General features: G+C 52.6%; 1 protein-coding gene across 2 annotated transcripts; it reads left to right on the top strand.

Annotated features, from left to right (window-relative positions):
* Positions 1-3,055: 3,055 nt before the first annotated feature.
* LOC144732077 (dnaJ homolog subfamily B member 12-like) lies at positions 3,056-21,128 on the top strand. 2 transcript variants are annotated; one of them, XM_078613331.1, is made up of 9 exons: positions 3,056-3,231; positions 10,021-10,195; positions 11,571-11,716; positions 12,107-12,292; positions 12,800-12,885; positions 13,865-13,974; positions 14,813-14,985; positions 15,803-15,963; positions 18,232-21,128. In XM_078613331.1, exons 1-8 carry the CDS (start codon positions 3,099-3,101, stop codon positions 15,919-15,921), a joined length of 1,128 nt encoding a protein of 375 aa, XP_078469457.1. In that variant the 5' UTR covers positions 3,056-3,098; the 3' UTR covers positions 15,922-15,963; positions 18,232-21,128. The 2 variants fall into 2 exon arrangements, with proteins under 2 accessions (XP_078469457.1, XP_078469456.1); XM_078613330.1 differs by having other exon boundaries at positions 13,862-13,974.
* Positions 21,129-22,570: the final 1,442 nt, after the last annotated feature.

Here is a 22,570-nt window from a genome sequence, read left to right as displayed (position 1 = left end):
TTCTTTTTTTGTCTCATCTGTACTGGTTTGAAGTGTGCGTATTGTCCGTCTTGTTCGTACTGCTTTGTTTGCATTGTCAAGTCCTCCGTTGTACTGGCTGCCTCGTTCCATCTCAACTCGTCCCATTCGCTCTTTGGCATGTATTTTGCATGAATGATACATAATTCATTCCTTCACGCACGATTCCATGCGGGTTTCGCGAGTGTAATAATCAACGGTAATGGATGAATCCTTATGACCCCGAAACACCTCTGCCCAGGCACATTGGTGCTGGCCCTGCAGGTGTCACTGGCCCCAATGCACGAGGGCACCTGACGTGAATGTTTTACCCTTGCACGGATTGAAGTGACCGGGTGAAATATCCACGAGGTGTTTTATGTTGATGATCGGATCACGTGGACACTCGCACATCCACCACCCACATGGGCCATCCCACCTTGATCCTTGGGAGCCCCTTTGTATCCAGTCTCGTCGGCACCTCGGCTGAGCGCGACCGCAAAGTCGTGTTAAGAAAAAATAACGGGAAACATGCCGGTGTTTGTGCCACCATTGTGAATACACCGTTTGTGTGAAACCACAACTTGATCTAAGGCCAGACCCTTTTTACAAATTATAACCCATCTCACGCAGTTGACTTCATAAAAACATAAGTTTTAGGTTGAAACGGTTGGGTTGAAATGTTTGCTTTGTCTAAAAAGGACTTGCGCTGGCGATGCTACGCGTGGAATTGCGAGCCGGGTGGGTCATCGGGAGTGAATGAGTGTTGTAGTGAAAACGCTTACGTAAATAATACCTGCGCAGCCAATTATTTGGTTCACTGACTGACGAGGCGTGGTATTGGGTTTTCCCATAACTGGGGGACCATGAGGATGGGTAGTGTTCGGGTAAAGACAAGCAGTTGGTCGCATCACCATTATTGAACGAAGCAGTCTTTATATTAAACCGCTGCTCTGTGAAACATCTGTTGGACGGCACGGAGCTCGCCCGTGGCGTTTGCGTGGCCGAGAGTGTTGCGTGCGGTGTAATACTGCAAGAGTATTCATGCTGGAGTCCACTTAGGTCCCCTGCTCTGGTCGTTTGGTGCTCATGGCCCCATGGCTGCATGCGAGAGCCTGGAGCCTTCGTCTTGAGTTCGTGGGGGTCGGGCCGGATCGGGCTGGGCGGTGTCATCCACCGCGGGTCTGCCTGTTGTTGCCCCCCTCTCTCCGCGGAGGTCAGAATGCAAGCAATAAAACTGTGTGATAAAGTTGCCTGTGTGTGCGTGCGTGCGTGTGTTGGGCTCGGCGTGCTTTGTGTGTGCGCGCGTGTTAACATGCAACTATGGTAACAACGTCATTTACCTTTTCAAGAGCCTCACTTGGCGTCTGAACACTAATGAAGAGGATCGATGCGTGTTCAATCACTTGTAGGGTTACTCTCCAACACACGCGGTGTGCTGGACTAGTTACTAATTGCCAGGTTTGTTTACGTGACAAACCTTGCTAATTGGCTGTTTCGGGTGGTGGCGGTTTTATCGACTTTTATATTTACGCGATCTAACCCAAAAACAACTTTATTATGGATACGATTGGTCGGGAAAACCTACGTGGTAAACTGACTTTTAGGAGAGTCATGTTTTGTCTATTTGCACAATCTTATTTCAGTGTTTCACGTGTGGCAGGACACTTGATGAGTACACTGCAGCATATGGGGGCAAAGCCCACCCACACAAGGGAAACGCGTTCCTTCGGAGTGGGCAGGTAGGAACTTGGTTGGACAGCGCATTCGTGCACGACAGACAAATATGCACGACAGACAGACAAGTAATCCCTGGTGGGCAGTGTGGAACCTGTTGTTCCCACCTGTATAATCACACTCGCACAGGCGTGTTGACAGTCTTGCTGTACTGCCATCTCATGGCCACTTTGCAGTCCAGCAATTTTGGAAGCTTCACGCACCGTGTGTCAAGTCAATGCTTCTGAAATAATGTTGCCACCCACAAATCTGTAGCCGGTGGGATATGTAACAAGTATAACCCGTAAAAACAAAGGTTTTCACTATAAATCCTTTATATGCGTGGCGGCTAGAGTCCTCTCGTCCTCTGGCTTGAGATGGCTGCCACCCATAGGTCAGATGATTGCATTGCACCATTAAGCAATTGGTAATTAAATATCATATTTCTGTCCTAAAAAGTGTAAAATTTTGGAAAAAAATTTTCACGAACATTAATTGTCACGCACAACGAGTCTGTGTGGAAAATGTCAGCTCGATTGGATCACGGGAAGTGGGTTAAAAAACGACCGAATGATTTGCACGGTCGTAAGCAAGCAAGCGAACTTAATAGAAAGGATTTTAAAAAACACAAGTTTACATGTGGAGGGACAGTTGTGTGAAGAAGGCGGATTGTCTGGTGATTGAATTCGTATCCACAACGGTTTAGCGAACCATTTCACGGAACTTTAATTTTACCAGATAAGGCCCACTCGGCTATCTTTTTCAGAAGAAACCTGGCCACAAATACAAACTCACCAAAGTGGCGTATGTGTAAAATTATAGCAGCTCAATACTTTAAGCGCGTATTGATTCTAAGTGTGGAGGGGAAATCCACGCGAACACGGGGAGAGAGACACTGCAAACTTCAAATATACAGCAGGCGTCAAGGTCGGGATCGAACCCACTACCTGCATACCAGGCGAGGTAGTTAACATCTCGCCACCGTTGTGGTGGGGGGAGGCGGTGGTGGGGGGTGGGAGGCGGTGGTGGGGGGGAGGCGGTGGTGGGGGGAGGTGGGGGGGAAGGCGGTGAGGGGGAAGGCGGTGGTGGGGGGAGGTGGGGGGGAAGGGGGTGGTGGGGGGAGGCGGTGGTGGGGGGAGGTGGGGGGGGAGGCGGTGGTGGGAGGCGGTGGTGGGGGTGGGGGGCGGTGGTGGGGGAAGGTAGGGGGGAGGATGGGTTTGCGGGGGGGAGGCGGAAGGGGGAGGCGGAAGGGGGGGCGGAAGGGGGGGCGGAAGGGGGGGGCGTTGGGGGAGGGAGTCACGTGACTCGCGTGATCTGCTGGGGGGGGAGAGAGGTGGGGGCTCGTGTCGCGCATGCGCGCTGCGGGTACGTGACGCTGCGGGAAGATGGACGGCAATCGGGACGAGGCGGCGCGCTGCGTGGATATCGCCGAGCGCTCGCTGCGCGCGGGAGAGCGCGACAAGGCGCTCAAGTTCCTGCAAAAGGCCGAGAAGCTCTTCCCCACCGACAAGGCCAAAGGTGGCGGCCGCCGCTGCGTCCGTGTCGCGCGTCCGCTCGCGCCGCGAATCGGGCCTAGCGCTCGCCGCGTCTCAGGCTGAGCCACCCGGGCGGCTTCACCCTCGTCGCGCCCGGCAGGGAAACTATCCGAGCGGCGTCGTTGGCCCGCACTCGGGCCTAGCGAGGCAGGGCGGGTTCGTACTGCCCGTGACTGGTTATGGCGGTCGTGTTTGTGAGTCGGTGTCCTACCGGTTCCTCGGCATGCCTGACGGTCAGTTTGTACACTGGGCAGTCTGCCTGTCGGTATGTTTCTCGGTCAGTGTGTCTACCACCGGTCGGTGTTGTACCAGATGGGCGGTGTGATTCCGGGTCGGTGTCATCCTGGCAGGTTCAGTGCCTCTTGGTATTGCTGCTACACGCCACTTGTGTCCACCGGGACTGATGGTTTGTTTGTTGGGGCCAGCGTGTCAACCGGGGACCGACCGTGTATGTGTGCGTTGCTGATCAAACTGTCCGTGTTGTGCATCAGTCGGGGTTCCGGTTGTTGTCTAGCGGGTGAGCGAACGTGTGCCGCTGTTAGGGCCGATATGACCACCGACTGAATGCGTCAACGGAGCTGTCGGTACGTGGAGTGTAAACTTCTATATCGGTTAAGTGGTTTCCGATATTATAGTCGGAGTTTCATCCGGTCGGTACGATACTGGTTTCTATGCTTGTGTCCAACATGGGTGGAAAAAAACCCGATTTTTCCAGCGGCAGGCATCGGGTTTTTTTCTTTAATACAATTAAACCCGATTTCGGGGTATTAAAACCTGCTTTAATGAATACTAAACTCTGATCCAAGGCTTAGGCTGCTTCCTCGTCGGTGCTGCTATCGTACTCGGGGGGCCGTCGGGCACGGGGTAGTCGTAGAATGCGGCGGGCAGGTTGGTCTTGATGAACACGAGGAGCTTCTCCACAATCGTGGGCACCAGTGAGTTCCTTCGCTTGGAATGGATGAAGCCCATCGTTGAGAAGTTGGCGAAGTGCGCTTCTGCAATTAGAACCAATTAAATCGGATTTCTCCCAATCTCAGATGATCGGGTTTAATATAAAAAGACAATTAAACCCGATTGTAAAAAACCCGACTGTGCCACCCTTGGTGTCCAATAGCTAAAATGTCAATGTCGAGCAAAATCTGGTAGCCACGACGGAGAGGACTTCGGGAGAGAGTTGGTGTAGTTTTGATATTCCTCCGTTGAAGGAACGCATAACTACAGCGGTTTCCTTTACGGTCTGATACTCGTCATGATGTCTATTGACATGTTGATGAGTCTAGCGGTTACATCATGGGACCTCCTTTGCCAGTACCAAAATATACTAATAGGGGTTTTCCCCCTTTGTTCTGGCAACAAAACTGACACCTTTTGCAAGGAATCATGTTTACATTAACCACAATACTTGCAGTCAAATGCAAATAAAAAACAATACTTGGCGTCATCTGGTTGAACATCATATGAGACTAGGCTCTAATGGAAGCTGTCTCTGGTGTGGACCAACCAGTTTAAAGGACAATGCATAAATTCATCTTCTTGGTTTTTTCGGTAAAGTCACGTAGAAGGGAAGTAATAAAATAATAAAAATAAAACATAATAAAAGTGAGAATTGTTTTATTATGTTTTATTTTTATTATTTTATTACTTCCCTTCTACGTGACTTTACCGAAAAAAACAAGAAGATGAATTCCTGCAGTCACGAAAGCTTTAAATCGAAATTTAATGCATAAATTATCAGAGTATTGTTTTTTTGTATTTGACTGCAAGTATTGTGGTTAATGTAAACATGATTCCTTGCAAAAGGTGTCAGTTTTGTTGTCAGAAAAAGGGGAAAACCCCTATTAGTAGAGTCTAGCGGTGTTACGGTCGGTATATCGACCATTGTGAAGGTAAATATGGTCACCGTTAGAGTGTCGACCGGAGGAACTCCCTGTCGATATTGTTATAATAAACCTGCCGATCGTTTTGTAAAACAAATGACTCCACCGATCTCTGTCGATATGCTGGGCTCTTTAACGGTATTGATACCCGATAATAAATGCGTGCAAGCATGCGTCTTTGAGTGTGTCTGTCTGCTGGTCAGTAGATGTCCTATCGGTCAGTGGCTGGTGCTACCCTGTACGTGCCCACGTTCTGTTTATGTTAAATGCCGCGGTCAGGTGAGGATGACTCAGAACGTCATTTCTCCTGCGCGTATAAAAAATGTACCACTTTTGTGGGTGGAAAGTGAAAAGTGGTTATCCTATACTCACCCCCCGCCATAGGAATATGGAATTGTCATCGCTGGCTCAGGGCTTCAAACGGGAAACATGAGCACGACCTAAATAAATGGTCATTTGACCAGGAACTCACTTTGATTTTGACTGTATATTTTGATGTTCTGCTGCACCTCCGATTAATTATCACGGTTGGCTACGTACGGCGGCGAAAGAGGTTCAACATACGTGCATACGTGTATAGTATAACATACATGTACCACAGAGCGGCTCTTGTGCCCCCCATTAGGGTTCCTGCATGCGCAATCCAATCAGGCTAATGCCTGTATAATGTCCTTTTAACCAGAAAAGCCCTCGCCCGAGTCTCAAGACTTTTTCAGGAGGGTTCTGAATTCAGACGTTCGACCGTTTCCATTTACTCGTTACTTTGCATATGGAAAGAAAGTGGAGTACTCTCACCTATATGGGGTGAAAACACTTAGAAGCTCACACACAGGGATTTAAGAACGCAGTTGCTCTACTGCTTGCATCGTGGCCACCTCGCAGCCTTTGTGGACTTTAGCTTTTCGTGAATGTTTGTTGTCCGCCGACTCTTGCCTCCACAACACTGGATCCCAAGGTACCACTGCTAGTTCGTGATATGTATGTGCCACGTATATGTAGCCTCAAACGATTACCTGGTATGGTGTGTAAACGTCGCCACTAGGGAGACAAAGGTGGTCGGGCGTGGGGCTGATCACCCACCCTCTCGTGTACCGTTCCGGCCTTCATAAGTGCTCGCTAACAGCACTTGCCCCCACAGTCTGTTAAGGCTATACGGGGGATCGTTGTCTTGTATGTGGAACATGCATCTCTTTGCGTATACGAAGTTATTTCCATGTTATATGCGTACCTGCTATATGTGTACTTGCCGTGTGGATGAAGCTGTTTTGTTACATGCTGTATAATTCCATGCTGTGTACCAGAAGCTGCGTGTTCATGCTGTATGTGTACGTGCTCTGTGTACATTAAGCTCTATACTGTATGGGCACACGATGTCGGCGTACATGATGTGTACGTGAAGTTGCGTGCATCCACATTGCAGACCTGGTGTCGAGTATTTTGTACTCGTAATATTCCTAATGCATTGTAGTGAGAATGCGATTTGAGCCCCATCGATAGTGCTATAATTGTAATTATTATTGACTCCAGTTCTGATGCACGCTATATAAATTAAGCTCTGCGTTCACCGTGCGCATGAAGGTGTATATTACTTAGGGCAGCGACGTGGCCTAGCGGTTGCGTGCTCGCCACTTGTTGCGAAGGTTCACGGCTCAAATGCGGCGGGCTGTACCGTATTGAGCAGAGATTGCGCACCGCTCAGCTTCGGAGCAGTCGTTAAAGATCCCCCGACGTCATTCGGAAGGAGTCGTGGGCCCATCGCGTGCCGGCGTCATGGTCCAGTTCGCCCAAAAGAAATCAACAAAAACAATGGCCTGCAAGTTAGTCTATTGGGATGACATCGTGACATCGCCTACCTTCCGTGAAACCGCCGCAGACTGTGAAACGTAACTTTGCCGCTGTGACAATGGCATGAATGTCGATTGCACTAAAGTGCCATTTATGAATATTTGAATCGGTTCGGAACAGCGGTAAAGTTTCATCCCTGCAACGACTGCACTGCAATACTGACCGAGGGAGCTCTATAGAATCCCTATAGAGGGTATTTTTGGCTAGTTTTACACAGCAGATGTGATGGAAGAGGTGGGAGTATGACTTTAATATAAGTTGTCTTGTGGTTGTTGTTGTTTGACTTGCATCCCACTGGGATTTTTGCACACAGCGTTGTTGTACGTACGGTGCTTTTTCTGGAAGATTTAGCTGTTTTTTCCTGGATTTTTCTGTTTGCACTTAGTCACTTTAAGATGTTTTCTTGTTCATTTTTTTGTTTGTTGCGGTTGCACCCGATTCAAGAGCCGAATGGCTCACAGGGCTTTACCAAATAAATGAAAACTGAAAGTAGCCACATTTTACCCCACCACCACACGTGACCTGCAGAGTCCATTAACTGGCGTACCCGTCTCTACTTCCGGGTGGACAGAGGTGGTTGGGGGGGGTGGGTTGGGAGTAATTTAGAGAACTTGCACCATTGTTTCAACTGCTGTGCTGGGAGATTGATCCAGCGACCTCTAGATTGCAAGTCCAGTGAGCTAACCATTAAACTACGGCAGCATCCTAAACTGTCCGTATGCGTGCTTAGCATACACATCTCATACATGCAGTACATCATAGGTACATGCTGTCTATGTCCTCTTAAGTGCAGCTGTGTGTACACATATACTTGCTGTGTATACACAGCTGTGTGTGTATTATACATGCATACACGCTGTGTATATGAAGCTGTGTGTGTACATGTGTGCATGCTGAATATATGCAGCTCTGTATGCACCCTCTATATGTAGCTGTGTGTGTACACGTGTACTTTCATGTATGCGAAGCCCTCTGTGTACGCGTCAATATGCTGTGCACGCATTTGCTGCTCAAGCTGAGGCTGTCTCTTCTTAGCTCCAGTTGCAGATTAGGCTTGCGTGCATTGCCCGTCGCTAAAGAATACAGCAGGCTTCTTCGCGTGCACATTACATCGCTCGCAGGGGTCTGATGAACGTTGGATAAAAGTGGCGTAATGTCATTGTACGCCACAGCGGAGCGATGCTGCTGTTGCTCCTCTTGCGTTGTTTTATCAGCTGGTGAATTGGACTCGGCTGAGTCGGGGTCCGTGTTAGGGATATTGGTTTTATCAGGGCTAGTGTTTGGGTTAAAAGGACTATCAGGGCTTGTTGGTAGGGCTGTTGGTTTGATAGGGGCTAGCTAGTGTTTTGGTTCATGCTGATATTAGGGCTTGTTTTTGGGTTTGAGGGGGGTTTGGTGTCAGGACTAGTACTTTAGTTTGATGTGGCATTAGGGATAGAGCTGGCGTCAGGGCTAGTATTTGTTCCGGGGTGGTGTCGGGACCGACGTGCTAAGCTTGTGTTTGGATCGCAGCCAAGGCTCCGAATTAGGCTGGTGCTTGTGATGTATCTCGCGCCGGGGGGCGGCTGTAGCTGGCCATTAGCGCCGCGTCGCGTGGCTGGTGCTAGCCCGGTGAAACTAGTGCCGGAGTAACCGATGGAGCCTCCCCTTTGTACCGGGCTCACGTATGCTCTCACCGTGTCCGTTACCACACACCGTGCGGTGTGGACACCGGAACCCCAGACGCCAGGATACCGAAACACTGTGTTCCGGCGTTATTTTTATCCTCGGGGGGGGGGGGGGGGGTGCCATCCCTTCACACCAGGCCAGGAGACAAGGCCCCTGGGCATCGCCATGAGCACCGGGGCCCTGGCTGACTGCCGAAACGGCTGTAGCTCATCACCCTTCTGCAGACGAGCCCGGGCCGTATACGTCACCCAGATCATAACCCCACCGTCGTGGTGGAGACACAGCGAGTTTCCAACGAACATCGCTCACAAAGCAACGTTCATCCAAACGCACCCAAACACTCCCATACAAAAAGAGCCAGATAGTGGTCGCAGTCATAATCTTTGTGTGTATGGTGCTTGCTTAAATGCCTTGCCAATTCATAGCACCTTGCATCTCGTGTGTAGCCATTTGTCAAGTCAATACTGGTTGAAGTCTAGTTTTGATTTCTGCATTGCTTGGCTATACTTGGCGCTGATCAGTGCTGATGGCTGGTAGTCAAGACAAATGATGGAACGTGCCCGAGAAGGCGTCTACCATGGAGATGAAACAATTAAGCAAGCTCATGTGCATGAGCTTTATGGGTCGTTGCATCGCGTGACCTGGTGAGATTGCAACGACTTGAGGAGGCCTTTATCTGGCAGTGGATCGGTCACGGGTGACGAGATATCACGTGTTCTTGTATTTAAGTATCGTCGGTGTAAGACTCTATGTCAATCGGCGCGTCATTACAGGGTTAGCATATATCACTAAGGTTGTCTTTCTTTACAGCCTGGTCTACACCTGAGCAATCGGTTGTGCGAACCAAATCGGCTGTAGAGGAGTACATGCGGCGTGAACTCGGCGTGGATTTGTGCCGGCCGGCTTATTAACCGGCCGGCAGAGGTCGCAAACGGGTTTTGATTCCTTACCCGTACCCGGCCGCACCAGGGTCGCAAACGGGTACCCTATCCGTACCCGGCCGGGTACGGGTAGGGTACGGGTATCGGGTATCTTATTGCGACCTCTAGGATGAAGCCATGTTGCAGGCGCGGGTGGGTTTTATTCTAGGAACTTGAATTGTGAGAAGAGACAAGATGTTGGGAAATGAGTGACAAACAGTTACTCACCAGTGACTCACGGTCTACCCGTACCCGTACCCTGCCGCACCAGGGTCGCAAACGGGTACCCGTACCCGTACCCGTACCCGGCCGTGTACGGGTAGCCGGGTATCGGGTAGGGTACGGGTATCGGGTACCCGGTTGCGACCTCTGCCGGCCGGTTGGTTGGTCAATTGGCAAGGCTCGGCGCTGATGACTGATGTTGCCCATGTATCCCCGTGCACTCCCCCCCCTCCCGCACAGCCCTGATCGATGTAATCTCTCGCAACGGGAGCAGCGCGGGACAGAACGGGCAGGCCGATGCGCCGGGCTCACCGCAAATGCGCCGCCGATCAGAAGCGGGCGACGCCAAGGGGCCCGCCGGCTCCACCGAGACGGCCAAGAGCTACACTCAGGAGCAGGTGGAGGCGGTGAAGAGGTGAGGGCCCGCCATGGTCTCCAGCACCACCACTCCCATTCGCACGGTCGGCTACGTGAAATAAATTCAACATGCATACTTTTCGATTTAAAGCTTTCGTGACTGCAGGGATTCATCTTCTTGGTTCTTTCGGTAAAGTCACGTAGAATGGAAATAATAAAATAAAATAAAAAATTATTTTCACAACGTTTCGGCCACAACGCAAGCAGCTGTCCTCAGGTGAAGAACAGGTCTCACAAAGACAGCGTCTGTTATTATTTTATTATTTCCCTTCTACGTGACTTTACCGAAAGAACCAAGAAGATGCATACATACAATTTGTGAGTTTCTGTGCGAGTCCGTGGGTCTCTATATGAGTCTGGGTCTCTGTGCGAGTAAATACAGTTTGGATTTATATGCTATCCCATATGAATATGCCGTATAGAAAGAGCAGGCATAGTTATTTGAAAGCGAGAGGCAGGCAGTCATAGGCAGAGGGCAATACAGAAAAGTATTGAGCCTGGACTTGATTAGGGGTTAAGGAGTCAACGGCACAGGTGGCTGGGGGAATCGAGTTCCAGACAGTCGTGGCGATTCTAGTGAGGCCGGCTGGCTCAGGGTTCAGAGCACTTGGCCAACACCGCTGAGATCCTCGGTTCAAACTTGGGATTCAGCCGCCCGTGACTAAACCGGGTTCTCAAGTGTTGGGAGTTCATGTTCTGATATAAGTCAATGACTGCACGCTACAGGAAGAAAAAAAACCCTATCATATGAATTCCGGTTTGTCACCTATTTGGCAAACTTCCAACCCAGAGAATAAAACATCCGATTTGACTGCCATGCTGCAAACATCGTGACAGCAGGGCGTCTGGGAAAGTGCAGAAGCCCGAGTCTGGAAAAAGAGCCTAAATAGAGAGGCCAGAGGAGTGGATACGAGCTGGGATACTGCACTTTACACAGTGGTGTACAGTGCAGACTGCACTTGAAGAAGGGCCACTGCCCGAAACGTCGCCGATTGTATATTGTTCCTTTCAAGGCCACTCAGTGTCACTGATGAACGTGTTGAGTTATATTTGGTTAATTGTGCCCTTGCACCACTGCCGATGCAGCAGCTTCAAATAATGTGTTTAATTTTGGTAAAGAGGTCACTGAAAATTAATGAAGTGTCCCCTACAGCAGGTCACTCTCACACTCGGGGTGATGCACTGCTCACTGTGAGAGTTCCAAATGGGTTCTATTTTCTTATGACGTGAGGTCAGAGTGTACATGTTCCTGGCGACGGGCACTGTGCCTGGTGCCAGCAGAGATGGTCCCTCTCCTCCCATCCCTCTCCTCCCCTCCCTCTCCTCCCCTCCCTCCCTCCCATGGTGATCTCCGCCTCCTCTTGCCCCTGAAGGATAAAGCGCTGCAAGGATTACTACGAGATCCTGGGCGTGGCCAAAGATGCGCAGGAGGAGGAGCTGAAGAAGTCTTACCGCAAGCTGGCACTCAAGTTCCACCCAGACAAGAACCACGCTCCCGGTGCCACCGAGGCCTTCAAGGGTGAGGAGACTCCCACCCACCCACTCACTCGCTCACATGCTCACCCGCTCACTAGTCGCTTATTCGCTGCTCACTCACTCGCCTACCTGCTCAAACACCCACTCACTCACCCACCCGCTCACTCAATCACTCGATCGCTCAATCACTCATTCAATAGCTTGCTCGCTCGCTCGCTCCCTCCCTCACTCGTCCGTTCACTTGCATGCTTGGTCGCTCACTGAACCCTGTGTGTGTGTGTGTGGCGTAAGTGCGTGCGAGAGGGTCTGTGTGACCATCGGTGTCATCGGCAATTGTTATGATGCTCATGATTTTTTATAACGATGCTCATGGCTATGACGGCAATGATCACGATGACAATGTGGTGGCTCTGATGATCATGTGACCATACAGGCATAGGGAACGCGTACGCGGTGCTGAGTAACCCCGAGAAGCGGCGGCGCTACGACCAGTACGGTGACGAGCAGGCGGCGGCGCCACGGGGCCGGCGCTCGGCGCACGAGCACTCCCGCGATTTTGAGGCCGACATCTCCCCCGAGGACCTCTTCAACATGTTCTTTGGGGGCGGCTTCCCGAGCTGTGAGCAGGGGATACGGGGACACCGAGACACGGGTCACGGGGACACGGCGATATGGGGACACGCAGATATGGGGACACGCAGATATGGGGACATGCAGATATGGGGACATGGGATTCATGGGATCCACACCTCCGATTAGCACGGTTGGCTACGTGCAGTGCAAAAGAAGTTCAACATACATACACGGGGACACGGTGACACATGCCGACACGCGCTACAGCAAATGTATTTATTTATTTAGCATTGATTCGTGTTTGTACCATATGTTCAATTTCTCACGTGACGCAATTGTTTTTGCACCGATTGCTATTTGCTCAAATGTTTTACGTTATTTCTGTCATTTTGGTGACCCAGGTCACTCTTGGCATATGCTACTCCCCTCCTAGTGTCTTTGAGTGCGGCTCACCCGGTTAAACAAATAAATGTTAAGATTTTAAGCTCTGAACCTAATGACATTGTTGATGATGATGATGAAACGCGGTGCATGCTTTGTGTGTGTGTTGCAGCCAATGTGCATGTGTACAGCAACGGGCAGGCGCGCTACACATACCACCAGCAGCGCAACACTCGGCCAGACCACCAGCACGGCGATGTGAGGACTTTGCACGCACACACACTCGCACACAGGCAGAGATTCCCCCTCTAGCCTTAACAGACTGATGATGGGCCTCCTGTGGGAGGCCCATCATCAAGACGAAACCGAAAGAACACCGAAGTTAAAATAACTTTTATCGGTACCGATGCTTCCACAAGGCCATGCGGGAGGGCGTGGCACAGTTTGGCGCCAGCTGTCATAGTGTGGTCGTATCGCTGTGGTTCTCTGTGGTGAGAACAATGTCTTTATAAACAACGCCGCTATGCGCCTCTAAAAGAATTAACATTGAGCCGCTTGAGCGCTCCGAGATTCGGAGGCGAACAGCACGCAGCCTGCAACTTGCAGACATCTCAGAATGGGAAAGTGTTAATTATACTCTTAGGTTTTTTCGGTAAAGTCACGTAGGTAAAAAATATAATTAAAAGTAATAAAATAATAAATCACGACGTTTCGGAGGCAACACAAGCTTCCGTCTTCAGGTGGAACAGTCACAGCACGATTGCTGTATCAAGTAAAGTGTCTCTCTTTAAACTCTTTATTTGATACAGCAATCGTGCTGTGACTGTTCCACCTGAAGACGGAAGCTTGTGTTGCCTCCGAAACGTCGTGATTTATTATTTTATTTTTATTACTTTTATTAATTTTAATTATATTTTTGACCTATGTGACTTTACCGAAAAACCTAAGAGTATGAATCCTTGCAGTCACGAAAGCTTCAAATCTAGAATTAAAGTGTTTATTAGCACATGAACAGGAAGCTGGTGTTTATTTCTGGCTTATCCCAAATTCTGGCTTCATCGAGTCCATCTCCGAGAGGTTTAACTGTGCAGCTACATTCAGATGATAAATACGAATTGCTTTGAGTGGCGGCTTTTGGTGGAGTCATCGTCATCATCCTCCTCCGCCCCTTTGTGAGGATCTATCCGCGTTACCACGTGTGATGAGTTCCGGCGCGGTTTCCTCGCTGTCTCAGCAGGGTGGGTTCACGATGTTCGTACAGCTGCTGCCCATCTTCATCCTGGTGATCGTATCCATCATCAGCCAGCTCATGGTGTCCAACCCGCCCTACAGCCTCAGCTACCGGCCGTGAGTCCACCCACCCGCCCGCTCGCTCATTCACTCACTCACCCACTCACCAACTCACTCACACAAAGCATTCACAACCTGCGTTGCAGCCTCGGCTACGACCGTTGTCTACCCGCTCACTCACCCACCCACTCACCCGTTCACTCACTCACCTGCTCATGACTCGCACAGAGCATTAATAATCTGCCCTACGGCTTCAGCTATCGCCCGTAAGTTCACCCACCCACTCGCCCACCCACTGGCTCATTCACTCACTTTCCCGCTCACCGAATGACACAAATCATTTACAATCCTGCGCTGTAGCCTCAACTACGACCCTTGTGTCGACTTGCTCGCTCACTCACCCACTCGCTCACCCATTAGCTTGCCCGTTCATCCGATTACCTGCTCACCGACTCGCTCACACAAATAATTCACAACCCGCCCTACAGCCTTAGCTACTGCCCGTGTGTCTGTAAGTGAACGAGCTTGTCGCTGATTCTTGTCACTGTTCTGTGTGACTATTTTGCGAATCACTAATCTTTGTCCCAGCTCGCAGTGTCAATGTGTCCCTGCTGTCAGTGTTGCTGTGTCCCTGTATCAATGTGTGTCCCTCCCTTTGCACTGTGTCACTATGTCACTGTCAATGGGTACTGTGTTGCACCGTGTATCACTGCACTGCGTGTTACTACTGTGTGTCACTACTGTGTGTCACTGCTGTGTTTGTCACCGGGAGTCCCTGTTTCACTGCTGTGCGTGTCACCGCTGTGCGTGTCACTGTCACTGCCTACCGTGTGTCACTGCTGTGTTTGTCACCGTGAGTCGCCACCGTGTGTCACCGCTGTGCACGTCACTGCAGGGGCCTGGGCCACACGATTGCGCGGCACACCATGCAGCTGGGCGTGCCCTACTACGTGGACAAGGACTTTGAGCGAGACTACAAGGGGCAGGGCCTGGAGCGCGTGGAGCGCAGCGTGGAGGACGACTACGTCGCCAACCTTCGCAACAACTGCTGGAAGGAGCGACAACAGAGTGAGCTCCACCCCCACCGAATTCCCCCCTTACCCTCCCCCCACCACCCCCGTTCGCTCCTTTCTCACCCCCCTGGGCTCCATCCTCACCCCCCCCCCCCCCCCCGCTGGAATCCACCCCCTCCCCCCGTGATCTTCCCTCACCCCTCCCGGGCTACACCTTCACCCCTCCCGAGATCCACACCCCCCCCCCCACTCCCAAGATCCTCCCTCACCGACACCCCCCGCCCCCCCTTTGAGCTACACCCTCACCCCTCGAGCTGCCGCATTCACAATGGTTATGCGCAAAACGCTGAGCGAAGAAGACTATATAATTGAGACTTTGTCAAAACAACAATACTCATCTTTGCATGTATAGATCGGTGCTTGAGACTCATCTTTGCATGTATAGATCGGTGCTTGAGTAAGCACCTCGTACCTCATCTTAACCATTTGAAGGGGGGGGGGACCCCGAGCGGCAGCTGCCCCTGTGCTACGGCACAAGGTAACCCGGCACCAGCCTGCACGTCCGCCAGGAGAGGGGCCAACGGTCGGGGTGGGTAATCCCAAACAACAACACAAACGGGGACGGTGGAAACCAGACGACACGGCGTCGCCTCTCGAATCGTACTCTAGCCGGCGCTCACGTGGCATCACGAGGCCGAATCGCTGTGGGCAGTCACGACGCGACCCGCGGTCCGAGCCTCACCATCGCCGCCGCCGCTTGCTGTCGAGCTTCCGAACGCGCCGAGAGCGCGGCGTAACGCACGCTTTTTTCTGTCGTCGCTCTAAACGGCCGCGCCTTTGCCGTGTGTACCATGCGCCGTGTGCCGGACCAGAGGAGAACATGATCTACAGGGCGCGCTACTTCGGAGACAGCACGCTCTACCACAAGGCGCAGAACATGGCGACGCCCAGCTGCGCGCGGCTCAACGAGCTGCAGGCCCGCGCCGGATAGCGGCCCGGCGGGCACGCCGCACTCACCCGCTCGCGCTCACCGGTGAAGCCCTTGCTCACCCACACACTCGCTCACCCACACACTCGCTCGCCCACACACTCGCTCGCCCACACACTCGCTCGCCCACACACTCGCTCGCCCACACACTCGCTCACCCACACACTCGCTCGCCCACACACTCGCTCGCCCACACACTCACTCGCCCACACACTCGCTCGCCCACACACTCGCTCGCTCACACACTCGCTCGCTCACACACTCGCTCACCCACACACTCGCTCACCCACACACTCGCTCGCCCACACACTCGCTCGCCCACACACTCACTCGCCCACACACTCGCTCGCCCACACACTCGCTCGCTCACACACTCGCTCGCCCACACACTCGCTCACCCACACACTCGCTCACCCACACACTCGCTCGCCCACACACTCGCTCGCCCACACACTCACTCGCCCACACACTCGCTCGCCCACACACTCGCTCGCTCACACACTCGCTCGCCCACACACTCGCTCGCCCACACACTCGCTCGCTCACACACTCGCTCGCCCACACACTCGCTCGCCCACACACTCGCTCGCCCACACACTCACTCGCCCACACACTCGCTCGCCCACACACTCGCTCGCCCACACACTCGCTCGCCCACACACTCGCTCGCCCACACACTCACTCGCCCACACACTCGCTCGCCCACACACTCGCTCGCTCACACACTCGCTCGCTCACACACTCGCTCGCCCACACACTCACTCGCCCACACACTCGCTCGCCCACACACTCGCTCGCTCACACACTCGCTCGCCCACACACTCGCTCGCCCACACACTCGCTCGCTCACACACTCGCTCGCCCACACACTCGCTCGCCCACACACTCGCTCGCCCACACACTCACTCGCCCACACACTCGCTCGCCCACACACTCGCTCGCCCACACACTCGCTCGCCCACACACTCGCTCGCCCACACACTCACTCGCCCACACACTCGCTCGCCCACACACTCGCTCGCTCACACACTCGCTCGCTCACACACTCGCTCGCCCACACACTCACTCGCCCACACACTCGCTCGCCCACACACTCGCTCGCCCACACACTCGCTCGCTCACACACTCGCTCGCCCACACACTCGCTCACCCACACACTCACTCGCCCACACACTCGCTCGCCCACACACTCGCTCGCCCACACACTCGCTCGCCCACACACTCGCTCGCCCACACACTCACTCGCCCACACACTCGCTCGCCCACACACTCGCTCGCTCACACACTCGCTCGCTCACACACTCGCTCGCCCACACACTCGCTCGCCCACACACTCGCTCGCCCACACACTCGCTCGCCCACACACTCGCTCGCTCACACACTCGCTCGCCCACACACTCGCTCGCCCACACACTCGCTCGCCCACACACTCGCTCGCCCACACACTCGCTCGCCCACACACTCGCTCGCCCACACACTCGCTCGCCCACACACTTGCTCACTCGCACACACACCGGAAATGCATCGCACGTGCACACCGGTAAGGCACGCTTGCTTGCCGTGAGTGCGCTTACCGTGGCTGGTGAGGCCCACATGCTCACTTGCCACGCTCGCCAGAGACACACTTGCCCAGACCACGCATACAGGGACCACGTTAACTCACTCCATCACTGAACTCCGTCATCCCTGCAAGGTTGATAAAATGAGTAACAAACAGTGGTTTCCCTATGGATACACTCGCTCCCACCCTAGGAACGTAGCACTTCCACTACTGGCTCAGGGCAGTAAATGGGAGACGATCACCACCTCCATGTGCATTTGAGCAGGGAAATCACTTCTAGATTTGAAGCTTTCGTGACTGCAAGGATTCATATTCTTAGGTTTTTTCGGTAAAGTCAGGTAGGTAAAAAATTAAAATTACTAAAAGTAAAATAAAAATAAAAATCACGACGTTTCGGAGGCAACACAAGCTTCCGTCTTCAGGTGGAACCGTCACAGCACGATAGCTGTATCAAGTACATCACAGCACGATCGCTGTATCAAGTACTTGATACAGCTATAGTGCTGTGACGGTTCCACCTGAAGACGGAAGCTTGTGTTGCCTCCGAAACGTCGTTATTTTTATTTGATTTTGATTTTACTTTTATTAATTTTAATTTTTTACCTACGTGACTTTACCGAAAAAAACCTAAGAATAGGGAAATCACTGTTTTATTCTGAGGGTGAGAGCCTCTACAAGGCCCCCACGTGCTCGTCTGAGTTGTGACGAGGTGTGTGTGTGTGTGTGCGCGTGCGTTGTTCCTGTTGCGTTAGGAACTGGAAGCGCGCGTGGGAGGACACTGGGCATGGGGAAGGTGGTGGAATGCAGATAGGGAGGGGAGGGAGGGGAGGGGGAGGTGCCCCGTGTGTGCCCCCTTCTGCCTCCCCGTGTGCGAGAAGCTGCGGGGAAACCGTGGTCGTTCGTGTCTGGGAGGAGGAAGAGGAGGAGGAAGAGAGAGTCCTGCGCTGTGCCGAGTGATCGGCCACTCGCCTCGCCCGCGCTCGGCTCCCCTCTCTCCACGACGCCACGAACACGCCCGCCGTCCCTCTGACGCTACTTCTCTCCGTGTCAATGCTGCCGTTCCTGCTATCACTTCAGCCATCGATGCTGTCTCTCCCCCCTGATTCTCCCACTGTCAGGGATATCACTCCTGCGCTCTGGCCCAGTCTCTCCGGCTGTCGATGATATCACCGATGCTATCACTACCACTGTTAATGGTGTCTCCCGCTGCTCATCCCGATTATCAGTCCCATCACTGCTGTGCTCCCTCCCCCTGTCTCTCCTTCTCTGTCACTACCGCTCTCCCCCACTGTCGATATCACTGCTACGCTCTGCCAGTCTCTCCCGCTGTCGATGATATCACCGCTGCTATCACTTCTGCTGCCTCCCACTGCTTCTCCACTTTCCGTGCAGTCCCCACCACTCTCTCAACGCCGTCTCCTGCAGCCTGGCGCTCCAGTGTGCAGGAGCAGTGTCTCTGTCTCGACGCGCTCATCTCAACGCTGCCCCGTGTGTCCGGTGTCTCGAGATCGGTCATTTTATCACTCCCTCCCTCACCCGCTCGTGCCTGTCCTTCAGTCGACTCAAACGTTGGGGCCGATTTGATTGTAGATCTTGGTCGCCTCTATGCGCACCCGTGGCTCAGCAGGAGAAAAGTGAAACCACATTCCCGCAAGAGACACGAGCCCAGCGCTGCTACACGGCCGCTCGTGATCACAACCGTGGCCGAGGTCCGCAACCGCATGTCACCCGCGACCTCCTCCGCACCGGTGCCCCCCGTCGTCGTCGTGTCCGTGCCGGCAGGGTTCTCGTGGCCCCCCACTGCAGCCCGTCTTTGTGGCCCCGGCGCGCGCTGTCTCGGACTCACGCGACATTGCACCACGCCGGTCCCACGCACAACTGCGGTCTCTGTGCTGCTCCCCACCCCCACCCACCCCCACCCACCCCTCCCTCCCTCCCCCCTCTGCACACTCCTTGCTGCATGACACCTCCGCTCAGCCGCTGCCCCCATCCACACCTCTCCCCACCACCACCTCCTCCTCTCCCCACAAACCCCCCCACCCCCTTGCTCCCGTGCAGCGCGAGAGCCGTGCCGCGACTTGCATGGTGCCCTGTGGCTGCCTGGCCGGCCACCCCGTAGAGAATCCAGTCCGGGTTTTTGTTTGGCTACGGTCCTGCATCGTCTCCAAGCCGTCTCTGGGCGGTGTCCGAAGAATGGGCGGCACGGAGATGTCTCGGTGTGTCGGTGCCTCGTGCGGCTGGCAGAGCCCAGCCAGGCTCGGCCCGACGTGCACATTAATTCATAACAAACGCCTATTTATATTTAAGCTCGAAACAAGTTACCGTTCTGTATAGTCTGACGGAGGGTAGCCTCTGGAAGGAAAACTATTTTTTGCGTGATTTGTAGGACTTTAAAAATACTGGAAAATATTTGTGTTGAAATATTATTGTACAATACCATAACTGTGGATAGGTGTACACAAGTTTATTGCGAATGCGTGTGTGTTTAGTTCCCAGTCGTATCCGAGTGGCGCCTTCGTCACTTTAATCAAGACTCACGTGTTGCGTCTGTTAACGTCTAAAGCGTTTTAATTGTACCTTCTGAAGCAGCGTAATTTTACGGTTGTGGCTTTACCCGGGGGCGGCACACGACCCGGGTAGAGATCGCCGACGCAGAGAAGTGAACACGACGTCAGCAAGGCACCCGGTGAAGCAACGGGGGTGAGGCTAGGGTCAGGACTAGGGTTGGTGTCTGGTCGGCTAAGTTGATTCGGGTTCAAGTCAGGCTCATTGTGAGGCCTTGTACGAGTGCCTGGTTGGATAGTTGGTGAGGGTTATCGCGAGAGTTGGCGTGAATGAAAGGCCGGGTGCTAGTGTTTGGTTAGTTAGGAGAAGGGGCAATGCTCGTGTTGTGTCTGGGAATTGGTTAGGGGTAGAGATAAGGTGAGCCAGAGGTTGAATACTATTGCCTGGTTGGCTAGATGACTAGGGTCAGGGGTAGGGCTAGTACTAGTGTCTGGTTGGTTAAGGCGAGCATGTCTTCAATTAGCTGGCGAGCCTCACTCCCAAGCTGTTGGCCCATCCTTCCCATCGTTCATTTCGATAAGTTCTGCGGCTGGATTCCATTGGCGGCGGCCCGCCATTGCGTCCGAATCATCGACGGTGCCCCTCTCTCGTTCGCTCGCCGTAGACGGAACCCCCCTTACTCCTCACTCCTTGCGCTCCCGCAAGCGCTTCTCTGTACTACGAGCTCCGGCGGTGGTGGTGGTGGTGGGGGGGGGACCCAACTCACTCGCACCAACCACGTGGTAAACCTCGCCATCCCCTGGCTCTGAGCGACGACCCCCCCCCTCCCCAACTCAAACAACGACCCGTCCGCTACCCCCTTCTCACCGCGCTCACCACTCGTAACGTAATGGCATATACATATATATACTGTATATTACGTGAATGTAGAGAGACTTAAGTTATAATGTGAAAGCTCTAATGTTGGGGGGGATGGGGGAGGGGGTGTTGCAATGAGAGAGTCTGTGCGGGCTGGCGGGACTGCGGTGCGATGGGGCTGGGAAAGAGGCGAACACCTTTGGACGACGATGAGGATTTTGTAAAAAAAATGTATGGTTCGGCACTGCCTGCAAAATAAATTAAGAATAAACGTTTTACAGATGAACCGCGTGCATGGTGCCACGCCCGTACGCCAGCGGTGCCAGGCGACGCCGACAGGAGGAGCAGCAACGATCACAAATTCATAATGTGGGTTCGGTCGCCTAATGATATGGCCAAATGTGTGTTGTGTAACCCTCCGCCACCCAACTTCGGCAAACAAATTCAATTGTCGCGTGCAGCGACGCAGCATTTGTTATTTTTTTTCGGTAAGCTTCTTGCAAATTTAGCGATTAGCTGAAATGTTTATAATCGGCGTGTTAAACGCTTGTACCCATGCAAGTTTGATTTATTTGGCTTCGGGGCGGTGAAGGGTTTCATGACAAAAAAAAATCGTGGCCAGATCGTTACGTGGCCTGACTAATACATGTTTTATTTCAGAATCGTAACATTGGCTGGGAAAAGCCGATTGTTTTAAATTTAAATCTCTCGCGTCTAAAATATGTATGCGTCCGCATCTTAACACGCGTTACGCGAGTGAAGGGACAGCATCGGGGAAGGTGGTGAAACGGGGCAGGGGGAACATGGGAATTGAGATCGACACGGGGAGAAGGCCCAGGAACAGTAACGTCAAGGGATGAAGCCCAGCAAGTCCCCCAGGTGATTCATAATAGATTTTTGGGGTTTGACTCGTGACGATTTGGCCGCGATTTTGGTGTGGAGCCCTCCACCACTGACAATTCAAAGCAAATAAAAAAGTCACGTGGTGTACAGGCGTTTAACAATGCGCCAATTTCGATTGCTTCCTTGCACGCCATGAGCGGAAGGACAATTCTCGCTGCCAGATTTGGAAATTGGATACGTGACGTTTTGCTGGAAACTGCATCAAGCACATTCAGGTCAGAAACCAGGAAGTCGGAATGTCGGAGAATAGTTTCAGGGTGGTTAGGGTCAACTGGGAAGGTAAACAATCATGAATTAAAATGTTGGAACTTAATGGGTACAGAGATCCATCAGTAGCAATAAGCGACTGAACAATTGAGTGACCGGATAAAGGGAAATACATTTCCTAGAAGTGTCAGGTGCTGGATTAGGCAAGTGTCGATGCATCGATTCACCAATTAAAACATTACGATTGAGATTCCATCGTGCATACACGAGTTGATTGATTCGTGTGAGAATATGATGTAATTGGTTCACCCTAAATCTTCAGGGATGGAGACTTCACAAAAGGCAAAACGTGGTTGTATTTTTACCATACAAGCGTCAAAATGCAACGGCATCTCAAGACGCTAGGGAAACGGCCGAGACAGCCCTTGACCTTAATCCTAACCACCAGCTCGAGTCCCCAAACTCGAAACTACTAATACTGAGCCCAGAACCACAATAAGCACCCAACGATGAACCCTAAACTACTACATACCCCTAATATACATAACCACTGAGCCTCCAATCACACACCTCCTTCCCCTAGCACAAAATGCTATAACCAAACCCTTACGTTTAACA

The sequence above is a fragment of the Lampetra planeri genome, chromosome 41 (assembly GCF_965212315.1).
Source record: "Lampetra planeri chromosome 41, kcLamPlan1.2.h2, whole genome shotgun sequence".
NCBI lineage: Eukaryota > Metazoa > Chordata > Hyperoartia > Petromyzontiformes > Petromyzontidae > Lampetra > Lampetra planeri.
This window is presented reverse-complemented; position numbering and strand designations above follow the sequence as displayed.

Coding starts and splice junctions, on each gene's coding strand:
- LOC144732077 (XM_078613330.1), top strand. CDS start 3,099: ATGGACGGCAATCGGGACGAGGCGGCGCGCTGCGTGGATATCGCCGAG. Junction 10,196..11,570: donor CAGGTGGAGGCGGTGAAGAG/GTGAGGGCCCGC, acceptor TTGCCCCTGAAG/GATAAAGCGCTGCAAGGATT. Junction 11,717..12,106: donor TGCCACCGAGGCCTTCAAGG/GTGAGGAGACTC, acceptor GTGACCATACAG/GCATAGGGAACGCGTACGCG.